The sequence below is a fragment of the Cervus elaphus genome, chromosome 1 (assembly GCF_910594005.1).
Source record: "Cervus elaphus chromosome 1, mCerEla1.1, whole genome shotgun sequence".
Taxonomy (NCBI): Eukaryota; Metazoa; Chordata; class Mammalia; order Artiodactyla; family Cervidae; genus Cervus; species Cervus elaphus.
In genome coordinates this window covers 90646100-90659221 of record NC_057815.1, presented here as the reverse complement: position 1 = coordinate 90659221, position 13122 = coordinate 90646100, and the positions used below count along the sequence as shown (strand labels likewise).

At 39.2% G+C, this 13122-nt stretch overlaps 1 protein-coding gene across 1 annotated transcript; it reads left to right on the top strand.

Moving 5' to 3' along the window:
- Nucleotides 1–6062: 6062 nt before the first annotated feature.
- LOC122707866 (olfactory receptor 4C3-like) lies at nt 6063–6881 on the top strand. The gene has a single exon (XM_043923854.1). It carries the CDS (start codon nt 6063–6065, stop codon nt 6879–6881), a length of 819 nt encoding a protein of 272 aa, XP_043779789.1.
- Nucleotides 6882–13122: the final 6241 nt, after the last annotated feature.

Here is a 13122-nt window from a genome sequence, read left to right as displayed (position 1 = left end):
ACAGAAATTTTCTCCCCTTCTTAATTGATTGAACTGGGAAGATTCTCCTGTCTGGATCAGTCATCTCCAGGGGCTCATACATTGTAAGCCAGGGTTGGTATTCAGAAGCCATAGTAGAGACAGTGCCAAGAGCCCACGATAGTCTTAGGAGGCCATGAAGTGTTTTCATTTCTTTTACAACAAAAAGAAAGAAATTCATATAATCCAAATGCAGCTTAGATTATAGTCATCTATATAGCAATGCAGTCAGAAAAGATAATTTTTAACATTTTGATGGAGGAGAAGACCCAAGAGGATAAAAGTACCAAGGGTCCACAAAAGTCATAATGTTGCCCTGACTGTGGGTATGAGACAGATCAACAGCAATATTCTTGAACACTTGTTATACCCAGCACCATAGCTAGAGTGAAGTTTTATTTTAAAAGAGGGAAAACAACTACGCATGAAAAAGGGACAGAACATAGGAAATAAATTTTCAAAAAGTACATTTATATGCTTTTCCTGATCTTTCCGGGTTTGAGAGGTTTATAAATAAAATAAACACAGCGATAAAAAGAAATTCTTACTCATCACAATCCCACAAAGATAACATTTGCACACAAAAGTACTTTTTGAAAATTACATTTCATCATTCCCTGTAGTATACAAGAGTTTACAAAAAGAATTAGAAACAGAATTGGATGGCATAAAATAAACATAATTAATAAAGTCCATAGAGCTAAGGCAGAAAATATCTATACATTAAAGTCTGGTTTTAGACACAGACAAAGGAAAAGAAGATTCTGAAGACAAAACAGTGGTTATAGGAAATTTCCAGTGATTTAAGAACAAGTCATGGAGCTGTCATGGAACAGCACAAAATCACAAATCTGAGCTTGAGTAAAGAATCCATACCATGTACATGATGAAATTCTAAGAGATTCTAAAATAGTCAGAGATTAAGTGCTTTGGACCGAATAGGCTTAATTTCTCTTATTGTCTCCAGCATTAATTATTCCAGTAAATGTTAGCAAATTGTTTCACCTTTCTATTTTTTTCATCTTTAATAAGAAGAAAATAGAATTTCCCAGGTGGCTCAGTAGTAAAGAATGCCTGCCAAGCAGGAGACACAGGTTCGATCCCTGGGTTGGGAAGATCCCCTGGAGAAGGAGGACTTGGCAACTCACTCCAGTGTTCTTGCCTGAGAAATCCCATGGACCATTGGTGGGCTACAGTCCGTGGGGCTGCAAAGAGTCAGGCACAACATCTCAGCTAAGCAACAACAACAAATAGGAAAATAACATTACATGCTTCCTTAAATTGTGCAGATTAAATGACTTCAAGTGGAAAACTGAGTCAGCTAAAAATTAACAAAAATTGCTTGGATCACCAGCACAGGTTGGATGCATGAGACAAGTGCTCAGGGCTGGTGCACTGGGATGACCCAGAGGGATGATGGGGAGGCAGGTGGGCGGGGGGATCAGGATGGGGAACACATGTAAATCCATGGCTGATTCATGTCAATGGATGGCAAAAACCACTACAATATTGTAAAGTAATTAGCCTCCAGCTAATAAAAATAAATGAGAAAAAAAAATTGCTCAGACTTCGTTTCAACTTTCAGAGATTCCACAAGAGCATAAACTATGCTGGGAACAGTGGTTCCTACCAGAGGAGCCCAAGAGCACCGCTACTGTTATTCACTAACCAGGATGGTAGGGAGACCAAACGTCCATCCCAGCCTCACTTCACTCCAAAATGTGTCATCTCAGCCAATAAAAAGTTCTCTGAATGTTGAGAGCGAGTGCCTCACCAACTCCCTATTCTGGGATTAAACTGCATTTAAACATCTCTGTAGTGACAAATGGGAGAGTCGGTGGGATCAACTATGAGATGTTTGAAAGTGAAAGTCACTCAGTCATGTCTGACTCTTTGCGACCCCATGGACTATACAGTTCATGGAATTCTCCAGGCCAGAATACTGGAATGGGTAGCCAGTACCCTCCTCCAGGGGATCTTCCCAACCCAGCGATCAAACCCATGTGTCCCACATTTCAGGTGGCTTCTTTATTGGCTGAACCACCAGGGAAGCCCAAGAATACCAGAGTGGGGAGCCTATCCATTCTCCAGTGGGTCTTCCCAACCCAGGAATCAAACCAGGGTCTCCTGCGTTGCAGGCGGATTCTTTACCAGCTGAGCTACCAGGGAAGCTTGAGCAGCACTTATTTCAGAAGCTCTCACTGGTAATGAATCCTTTTATCCTGTTTCCATCCTCTGGAAGAAAGAGAAAAAGGGAGAGCTCAGTTGGAGAGACCAAGAGATCCATCTCTGCACAGAGTTTGTGATTTATGGAGAAGACTTCAGAAACTTGTTTTCAGGAGAGTTCCCAACCAGGAATTTGAACATAAGCTGATGCCAGCATTGCATTTCTAGTCTTCTTAAGCTTTTATTATCAGGTTAGCTCTCGCTGTATTTATAAAGGCTTTAAACAATAGATATTTTGTCATAATGAGTGATTATTTTGAAAACAATATATATATAAGCAACTGTGTATTTAAAAACTCAAAATTATCTTTTAAACATCTAGTTGTAGTTCCCAAGAAACATGGAATGTCACAGGATGATGTAGGAAAAAAGGTGATGAGGGTGACGATGATACTGGTAACGCTGACGACAACAGCTGTTTACTGAGCCCTTTCTGTGAATAAAGTCTTGACCTGAGCACTCATTCTATGTGTTTGGGAGGCAACAGATTTCTGACCTTAATTTATGACTTTCTTTAAGCCTCAAGCTGAGAAAACCTCTGTCTAAAATATTTCTTTATTTGAACATAATGGTGAACCTACCCTTAGGATGGGGTAAACATCAAAAAATCAATGCTAGTGTAAAAAAGATAATTATGACAGTTTTTCTTATTTGTGTGTTTACTCTGTGCAAAGAGCTTTTCTTTTGCTATTTAATTCTTATTAAAGCCCAGTAAGTACAGTAATGTTGATATTTATTTAACATTGTTTTGTGTAATATATGGCCTCCCCGGTGGCTCAGCAGTAAGGAGTCACATGCAATGCAGGAGACCTGGGTTCGATCCCTGGGTTGGGGAAATCCCCTGGAGAAGGAAATGGCAAACCACTCCAGTATTCTTGCCTGGAGAATTCCATGGACAGAGGAGCCTGTGGATTACAGTCCGTGGGGTCGCAAAGAGTCAGACACAACTTAGGGAGTAAACGACAAAGGATACTATATGTGAAAGCGCCTAGCACCTGCACTTAGAACTCGAAGATGATCAGTAAATGCTATTAATTTTTGTCCTTGCTGTCCAGTCAGCAATTTTCCTAAAGACACTAACCCTCCAATATCTGTTCCTGAAATATCCTAACTCCCTTTTCCTCCTGACATCTTGTGGACTCTCTCTAGACACTAGAAGGACACTGGGCACTTTTAGGAAGTAAGGTGAAAGTCTCTTCCTTGTGAGACCAAAACTGCATTCAAAGGGATTAATTAACGATGACACCACATTGTGTTCTAACCTGTGAATGAGGCAAAACCAAGCCCCAGAACTGTTTCAGCAAGTGATGCTGCGGGGAGAGCATTAGTCTTCAGAGAAACCTAGCAGTGATAATCACCGTGTTATCACACCCACCTTATAAGTCACCTTTTTCAGTGGCAAGAGAAAGTGTTTCTGAGACCATGTTGAGAGCATTGTTAGTAGAAAGCAGGGACGACAAGCCAGCTATTTCGTTTCAAGGCTTTTCTCCCTAACGTGAGCCACAGCATGTCTTGTCAATGATAGAGAAAGTAGATATTGGAAGCGGGTGGTGATGTTGGAAAGCACAGAGCCTGGAGTGTCGAGTGACCTGGGTTCCAGCTGCACCTCCACCACGAACCATCAGTTCAACTTCGGACAGTCTGCACCGCATCTTTCTGAGTCTTAAATCCACTACCTTTAAAACAGAGCCAACTGGAAAGGGTGGTTTTAAATGCCGTAGGGTTTTTCAGGAAATAAGAGGGAAATGGACAATGGAACAAATTCTCAGCTGCTTATGAATGAATGATGCCCTTTGGGGTTTACTCCTAATACTAGTCTAAGAAACTTTCAGCTCAGATGCATTCCTGCAATCAACAGTACTTCCCCAGTCTGAGATCTGCCTAAATGAGAAAAGCAACTTTAATCTCATGCAGGAGTTTAAGCACATGAAACAGTGATATTTGCGTTGATATGCTTGGAGCTGATCTAGGTGACCCTTTAATAACTCGCCCAGGCCCACCATTTCACGATGTTAGGATGTAAAAGAACAAAAACGAAGACAAAACACCTGATGACATACTTGTGCCCTCAGATGCAGTAAATGTAAGTTGTTGTCCATGGCATTGATGACGGTGACCTCAGCGATACCATTGCTGGAGTGGTTATCATATCCAGGCTCTGTACAAACACTTACATGCACTGTTTTCATTGACCACTCTTTGCAGACTCAGGGCGTAGCTACTCTTATTTTCATTTTATAGATAAGAACATTGAGGCTTTGAGAAACTGTCCATGATTACACGGAAAATAAATGGTACTGGAAATATTCAAACTTAAGTGAGTTTATGTGTCAGGATACTACGGTGAAGCCCACAGTTCTATAGCAGAACTGCCTGGGTGCAAGTCTTAACTCTGCAACTTATTAGCTGAGTATGCTTCTGTAAGTTTCTAAATGTGCCTCTCCCTTTCTTCCTCTGAAGAAATGAGGAGAAAAATAATAATCTATCTTATGGGGATGTTATGAGCTTATATAATATATAAATGAGCTTATATATTTAAAGCACTTAGGACAGTGCTTGCAAAGACTGTTACACAGGTGGCCATACACTCTTGGCCATAATGTCCTCCTCTGAAAAGGTCGCAGTCAGATTTGTTTCCTGCAGAAACTGTATTTGCCTTTGTAACCAGGCTTAGAAAGAAAGTGTGCGGCTTCCTGATCAACACAAGAATCTTCTCTCCAGCATTTCTTAGATTTGCACGTCTCTTCCTCTGACACTCAGTGATTCTCCTTTCATTCATATCATACTGAGCATCAAATCCTCAGCAAGTTGGGAGATTTAGTTACTTTAAGAAGATTTATGTTTCCAGGAAAATAATAGATGGTTGGTGGGTAGAATGAGTGACAGTTTTTGTTTAATCAAAACTTAGACTAGCACAGACATTTCCTTAATATAATTAGGAGAATAAAGCATGAGTAGGAATATTTTGTCAGATGAGATTATAATTTACAAGGACATTGGTTAAGACAGAGTATCTCTTCTTCCTCCTCCTGTAGCTTCCTTTATGTAGTGAATAGGTGGATAATCATAGAATCTTTCACTGCTGGTCACTTTTTTTTTAACTTTGACTCATCCCTGTAGACTGTAGGAGGACTGGAAGCCTTTAACTAGAAGGATTTCACCAGGTCCAGAGAAAGTAAAGCCCAGACATGCATATAATGTGTGAAGCAGGGGGGAAGAGTAATTTAACTAATACATGATACTGCCCGCAGCAGAGGCAGAAGTGGGAGTAAATGAACAAGCAGAGAAACAGAGAACTGGGACGTCTCCCTACTCTACTTCAGTTTACTTTGCATCAATTTCTGTTACTATTGGAAGCACAACAGAAAATGTAGCAAACCTCACTGCAAAGAAGAAAGAGTTACTTCAGAGGGTATGAACTATGCATGCAGAGATTTCAGAAGATCCTGAGTATTCATGGGTTTCTTGAGAGCCATTGTATCTATGTGGAACCCTGCTGAAAACTGTCAGAGATGTTCTCTGGTCAAGTTAGAAAATCGATGTCCACCAAATGTTCCACTTAACAAAATAAATTCTAGATAATTAAATAATTATTTTCATACAATAACTTAGGTATCTATTACCCAGTGATGCTAAAGTTAACAGACATGCTTACATTTTGTCGTTAACAGGATGAACTGGTACACAAATTTTGGAACAGAAAGGGTTAAGAGGGGTAAAAAGAAGTGGGTTTGGTTAAAGGAAATCTTGTAACATTTTGTTTCTCTCTTGACTTTATAGGCAATACTGGACTTGCATCCTCAGTGTCCTTGGACTCTATGGAAATACCATACAATGTCACAGAATTTTTCATGCTGGGACTCTCACAGAACCCAGAAGCACAAAGAGTTCTCTTTGTGGCCTTTTTGACCATATATGGGATCACAGCTTGTGGCAATATTCTCATCGTGATCACCATCACCTTTAGGCCCACCCTGGTTTCCCCTGTGTATATTTTCCTGGCCAACCTGTCCTTTACTGATACCTGTTATTCGTCTTCTACGGCCCCTAGACTCATAGCTGACTCCTTGCAGGAGGTGAGAGCCATCTCCTATAAGGGCTGCATGGCTCAGCTCTCTGGAGCTCATGTTTTTGAAGGTGCTGAGATCATCCTGCTCACGGTGATGGCCTATGACCACTATGTGGCCATCTGCAAGCCCCTGCACTACATGGCCGTCATGACCCGGCATCTCTGTGCCCTGCTGGTGGGGCTGGCTTGGCTGGGGGGCTTCCTGCACTCCCTGGCTCAGCTCCTGCTGGTCCTGCAGTTGCCCTTCTGCGGGCCTCACGTGATCAATCACTTTGTCTGTGACTTGTACCCCTTGCTGGAACTTGCCTGCACCGACACCTCTGTCATCGGCCTGCTGGTGGTGGCCAACAGCGGCGTGAGCTGCCTGCTGAACTTCCTCCTGCTGGCTGCCTCCTACCCCATCATCCTGCGCTCCTTGAGGTCCCACAGTGCAGAGGGGAGGCGCAGAGCCCTCTCCACCTGCGGGGCCCACTTCACGGCTGTTGCCGTGTTCTTCGTGCCCTGTATGTTTACCTACATGCGTCCATCATCTACTTTGTCTATAGACAAAAACATGGCAGTGTTTTAGGGTATCCTGACTCCTATGTTGAGTCCACTCATTAACTCTGAGAAATGAGGAGGTAAAGAATGCCTTGACAAAGTTATTCAGACAGTAAGATCTTAAATGTAGCTAATAGGTTGGAAGGTAGGAAATAAAATGACTTTATTTTGGAAAGAGGAACAAACCAAAATCTGTTCCTTATTGCCATATACATCTTAATCCATCTTATCCATTCTTTCATCTTCACAGACTTTATGATTTACTTAGACCTTCATATGAATGGCCTAATTTGATAATAAAACAACTATATGAAATGCATATGGCATGAATGATTATTATTCCTGTTTTAGAAATGAAGAAACCATATCTATTGATGTGGTTAATTGATTCATTAAAATTATCTAGGTTTGAACTGCCTGAAACAAAACTCAGAATCAGTTATTTTTGATCCGTCTTACCGATCTTTAAATGGCAATCTACGCTAACATCATTGGAGTTTGTGTGATAATCAATTGAGTTATAGAAATGAGAGGCAAAACCCTTAAAGCAAATAACTTCACTCACAGCCATATGTAGTAGTCTGTGTGCATACAAGTCTGGCTTCTCTTCCTTCTCATCACCATTTACAGCATCAGCAGTACAGTTACTACAGTACAGCAGAGGGTGAGATCTCAGTTCTGGAGACAGATCCACCTGAGTTTGAGTCTCATTTCCCATACCTCTTCACGGCACAAACTATAGCAAGTGACAAAACCTTTATAAGCCTCTGGTGCTTGTCTTGAAAATAGACATAAAATAAACATGTCCAAAGAATTATCATAAGAATTAAATTAGACAATCTATGTAAAGTTTTAATCCAATTTATGGCACATATGGCCCCCTAAATTTAGCTGCTATTTCTACTTCAACCTTCTGTAACCTTCCATAAAGAGGCTGCTTTCTTTCACTTTTCTGTATCTATTTAAAGTTTGAAATACATACTTCATTTAGAACAGAATGGTTTATTTTTCGACCAGTGATGGAAAGTGACATTTCCTTATATATTTACTGACTCTTTCTGTTTCAAACTCTAAGGGATCCTAGTGTTCTGAAGTTTAAAACATGCACCCATGTTCATTTCATTCCTTTCCTGGAATGAGAGGAATGAAACTCTGACCATATCCATCCCAAGCTGCACCCTTTAGAAGTGTGGACTCCTATAATTTACAATAAGCTTATACCTTGTTTGGCAAAGAACTTGTAATTCACCGTGCCACAAATATCAATTTTTTAAATTAAAAAAAATGAAAAAGCTAGAAATTAGTATGGAAAAATAATTTTCCTCCTACAAGTATTCAAAATCACTCTCCAAGAACCATTAAGTTCAAGAGATAATTAGGAAATATTTATTGCTTTACCCTGAACTTCTATGCACAACAAAAACAACAGTTGCAGAATTCTTAGGCAAAATGTTATCTTTCTTAACTTTACCACATTTTGATGATGCAGTTAATAATAGCTAAGTATAGCAGATCTTGAGCCTTTACCAATTCATTTTTGCTGTTAGATTATAAAAATATAATTGAGCTAATTTTCCAATTAACTACAAAATATGAAATCACTGGGAGGGTTACTAAAAAGTAGCCAAGCCAGCTTCCCACAGTTAAATCTCAGGAAGCTTTATAAAAAAGAATATTTTTGAAATTCAAAAAGCACTTTTATTCTTATTACAGTTAAAATAGCAAATAGCCAAAAGGACTGATCTTTTTTTGTTGTTCAAGTCATGATTAACAGTAGCTCAATTATCTTATGAATACTGCTCATTTTTGAAAAATTTCAACCTGTTGGAATAAACACATCAGTAAATACCACCAGAAGTTTTCTAGATGATTTATAAATTATTGCTGATCTTGTTTACAAAGGAAGTATTATCTCTAAGACTATGTAAGATATTTTTTCCTCCTAAACACATATCTCTTTTAGAATTTAGAAAATAAGACACATGTGTGTGTGTGTGCATGTGTGAGTGAGTGTAAATTCACTTATAAGCCCACTACCTAGAGGTAATCACCATCAACAATTTGATAAATATCCTTTTAATCATAATCATCTTCTTCTTCTCTTCCACTTATTCCTTCAGCTATTTCTACAAACTTGGTTAAGCTTCTACCATTCTAAAAGTCACTCTCTGGGACTAAATTATTTCTTTGTTTAGTTTACAAGGCATCCTAGGCAAACAAACATTTCTGATCCTCAGTTTGCACACCCAACAATGGGCAGTTTAGGGACTTCTCTTAGGGTCCAGCGGCTAAGACTCCACGTTCCTAATGCAGGGGGCCCGGATTCAATCCCTGGTCAGGGAACTGATACCACAACGAAGCCTGAAAGCACAGCTACTGAGCCCTAGGGCTCTGGTGCCCACAGGCCAGGACTAGAGAAGCCCACGAGCCTGAAGCAAGACCCAGTTCAGTTCGGTTCAGTCGCTCAGTTGTGTACAACTCTTTGCGACCCCATGGATCACAGCACGTCAGGCTTCCTTGTCCATCACCAACCCCCAGAGCTTACCCAAACTCATGCTCATAAAGTTGGTGATGCCATCCAACCATCTTATCCTCTGTTGTCCCCTTCTCCTCCTACCTTCAATCTTTCCCAGCATCACGGTCTTTTCAATGAATAAATTCTTTGCATCAGGTGGCCAAAGTATTGGAGCTTCAGCTTCAGCATCAGTCCTTCCAATGAATATTCAGGACTGATTTCCTTTAGGATTGACTGGTTGGATCTCCTTGCAGTCCAAGAAACTCTCACAAGTCTTCTCCAAAACCACAGTTTAAAAGCATCAGTACTTCTGCACTCAGCTTTCGTTATAGTTCAACTCTCACACTCATACATGACTACTGGAAGAACCATACCTTTGGCCAGATGGACCTTTGTTGGCAAAGTAATATCTTTGCTTTTAAATATGCTGTCTTGGTTGGTCATAGCTTTTCTTCCAAGGAGTAAGAGTCTTTTAATTTCATGGCTGCAATCACCATCTGCAGTGAATTTGGAGCCCAAAAAAACAAAATCTGTCACTGTTTCCATTGTTTCCCCATCTATTTGCCATGAAGTGATGGGACCGTATGCCATGATATTAGTTTTCTGAATGTTGAGTTTTAAGCCAAATTTTTCACTCTCCTCTTTTGCCAAAATAAGTATTTTTTAAATTTTATTTTTTTAATTAAATTTAATTTTTAATTTAAAAATTTAAAAAGCAGGGCAATCTCACCCTTATGACCTTATGAAAGGAGATTGACTATGAAGAGCATTGTATCTAATAGGTGATAGGAGTCTAATGAATTGTTGAAAACATACTTGTGGAATTAAAAAAAAAAACTGTATCTGTCATTATTATTCCACTGGTCATGATTACATGGCTATTGCTCAGCTACTTAATAAAAAGTTTACCATCTCTCTTGAACTCCCCTACCTCAAGCAGAGTATTATTTTATTTATTTTTATATATTTTAATGAACAACAGCAGAATGAATATTCATATCAAATATATTTGTTAATTTTAAAAAATTAACAAAGGAAAGTACTACAATATAAGCCAATCATTATGTATAAACTAGTGCAGATGGAGAAGAAAATAATTTCAAAGGAATTTCCTGTTACATGGGAATCAAAAATTTTTGGAATCACCACCCAGTCACTAGCTGGGTCTTCTCAGACTCAAACATTTCAGGTCTGTGAAAGTCAGTCCACTTTCCAATTGGTTAACACATGAAGGCCAAAAGGTTTCAAGAAGAGAATTCTAAAGATTCAAGGGGAACATGAGAAATTTAGTTTATTGGCTGTTTATATTAGAGGAGTGCAAAATGGTTTTGGTAAAGCACTAAGGCTGTGGGTCACATAGGCTTAGATTTAAATTCTTGTTCAGCCCAACTTTAGATTACTGATCTCTAGCAATATAATTAACCTGTCTGACACTTCATTTCCTAATTTATGAAATGGGAACATTAATATGACTGCAATTATTGGGCTGTAGTGAAAATTAAATAAAATGAATATAAACCACTTTGCACAGGGTGAAAATACAAGAGAAAAGCTGTCATAATTCTTTACAGTAGCATTGATTTATTTACATTCACACCATCCTTAGCATAGTTTCACCATTATGTTCAGGTTAAGAAATATTTAAGACAGAGATAAGTTCTACATTTTGAGACAAATTAAAGAAAGACATAAATTAAGGTCACAAATCTGTTTCCTCCAAAACATATAAAATGAGTGAGTGCTCAGATGAAGACTTTATTCACAGAAAGGGCTCAGTAAACAGCTATCATTATCATCACTATTATCTTTGCTTTTACATCATCCTATTTTACTCCAGCTTTCTTAGGGACTATGACTAGATGTTTAAAAGATATATGTGATTTTTTTTAAACACACAGTTGCTTACATATATTTACAAAATGATCACTCATAGGAGGTTATGGCAAAATAAAATATCTATTTTTAAAGCCTTTATATATACAGTGAGATCTAACCTGATAATAAAGTCCAAAGAACACGAGAAATGCAAAGCCAGCATCGCCTGATAGTCAAATCCTTGGTTGAGAAATCTCATGAAAACAAGTTTCTGAGCTCTCCCTCAGAAATCGCAAGCTCTGTATGGAGATCGGCCTTTTGGTCTCTGGAACTGAGCTGTCCCTTCTCCTCTTTCTTCCAGAGGATGGAATCAGGACGGGATCCACCATCAGTGAGAGCTTCTGAAATAAGTGCTGCTCAAGCATCTCACAGCTGATGCCACCAGCTCTCCCACTTGTCACTGTACAGATATTTAAGGGCATTTTAATCCCAGAATAGGGAGTCGGTGAGGACTAGCTCTCATATTCAGAGACCTGCTCACGGGCTGACATGCCACATTTTGCAGTGAAGTGAGGCTGGGATGGACGTTTGGTCTCCCTGCGGTTGTGGTGAGTGAATAACAGTGGTGGTTTCTGGGCTACTCCATCAGGAACCACTGTTCCCAGCATCCCTTGTGCTCTGGTGGCATCTCTGAAGGCTACAATGTCTGAGCTATTTTAGATTTTCAGCAGACTCATTTTCCCAATTCAGTCATTTAATCCTCACAACTTAAGCAAGTGCATAATGTTAGTTCCCTTTTACAGATGAAAAAACAACAACAAAAAAGCAGAGAGGTGAAGCAACTTGCTAACACTGACAAAGCTGATTCATGCTGCAGACAAGATGAGAAATCAAGACTTTTTAAGCCAAAGCTCTTAAGCTCTGATTTCAAAACAACTGACTGTTTCTAAATCTCTTGGAATTTCATTCCATTTATGGTACGGACTCTTTGCTGTAATGCAGATTTGTGATTGCTGCCAAGTTCTGGGGCACACATTCTTGCTCTTGGTCACTTAGTCATGTCCCACTCTTTGTGACGCCATGGACAGTAGCCCACCATGCTCCTCTGTCCATAGGATTTCCCAGACAGGAGTACTGCAGTGGGTTGCCTTTCCTTTTCCAAGGGATCTTTCTAAACCAAGAACTGAATCCACATTCCCGGCTTGGTAGACAGATTCTTTACCACTCCGCCACCAGCAAAACCCTCTATGACACACACTTGTTCTTAAATCACTGGTAATTTCCCATAAGAGCCACTTCATTTTTAGAGTCTCCTTTTCTTTTGTTGGAGTCTAAAACTACTTTAATGTACAGGTACTTTCTGCCTTAACTGTACAGACTTTATAAATGATGTTTCTTTTATGCTCGCCAATATTCTATTTCCAATTCTTTTTGTGAACTACGGTATACTGCAGGGAATGATGGAAATTTAATTTTTGAAAACTATTTCTGTGTGCAAATCCTCTCTTCTTGGGAAAGTGATAAGTAAAAAGTTGGTTTTTTTAATTACTGCAGTGGGAGAACATTTATAAACCTCGCAAACCTATGGTGATCAGAAAAAGTATACTTTGATAAATGTACTTTTAGAAGATTTCCTTTACTGTTCTACATTTTTTTCATGTGTAGTTGCTTTCCCTCTTTTAAAATAAAACTTCACTCTAGCTGTTGTGCTGGGTATAATGAGCATTCAACAATATTGCTGTTGATCTGTTTCGTACCCACAATCAGGGCAACATTATGACTTTTGTGAGCCCTTGACACTTTCATCCTCATGGACTATTTCCTCCATAAAATATTAAAAATCATATTATCTGACTGCATTGTTATATAGAGGACTATAATCCGAGCTGAATTTAAATTATATTAATTTTTTCTTGCTGCTTTAAAATTAAAACATTTC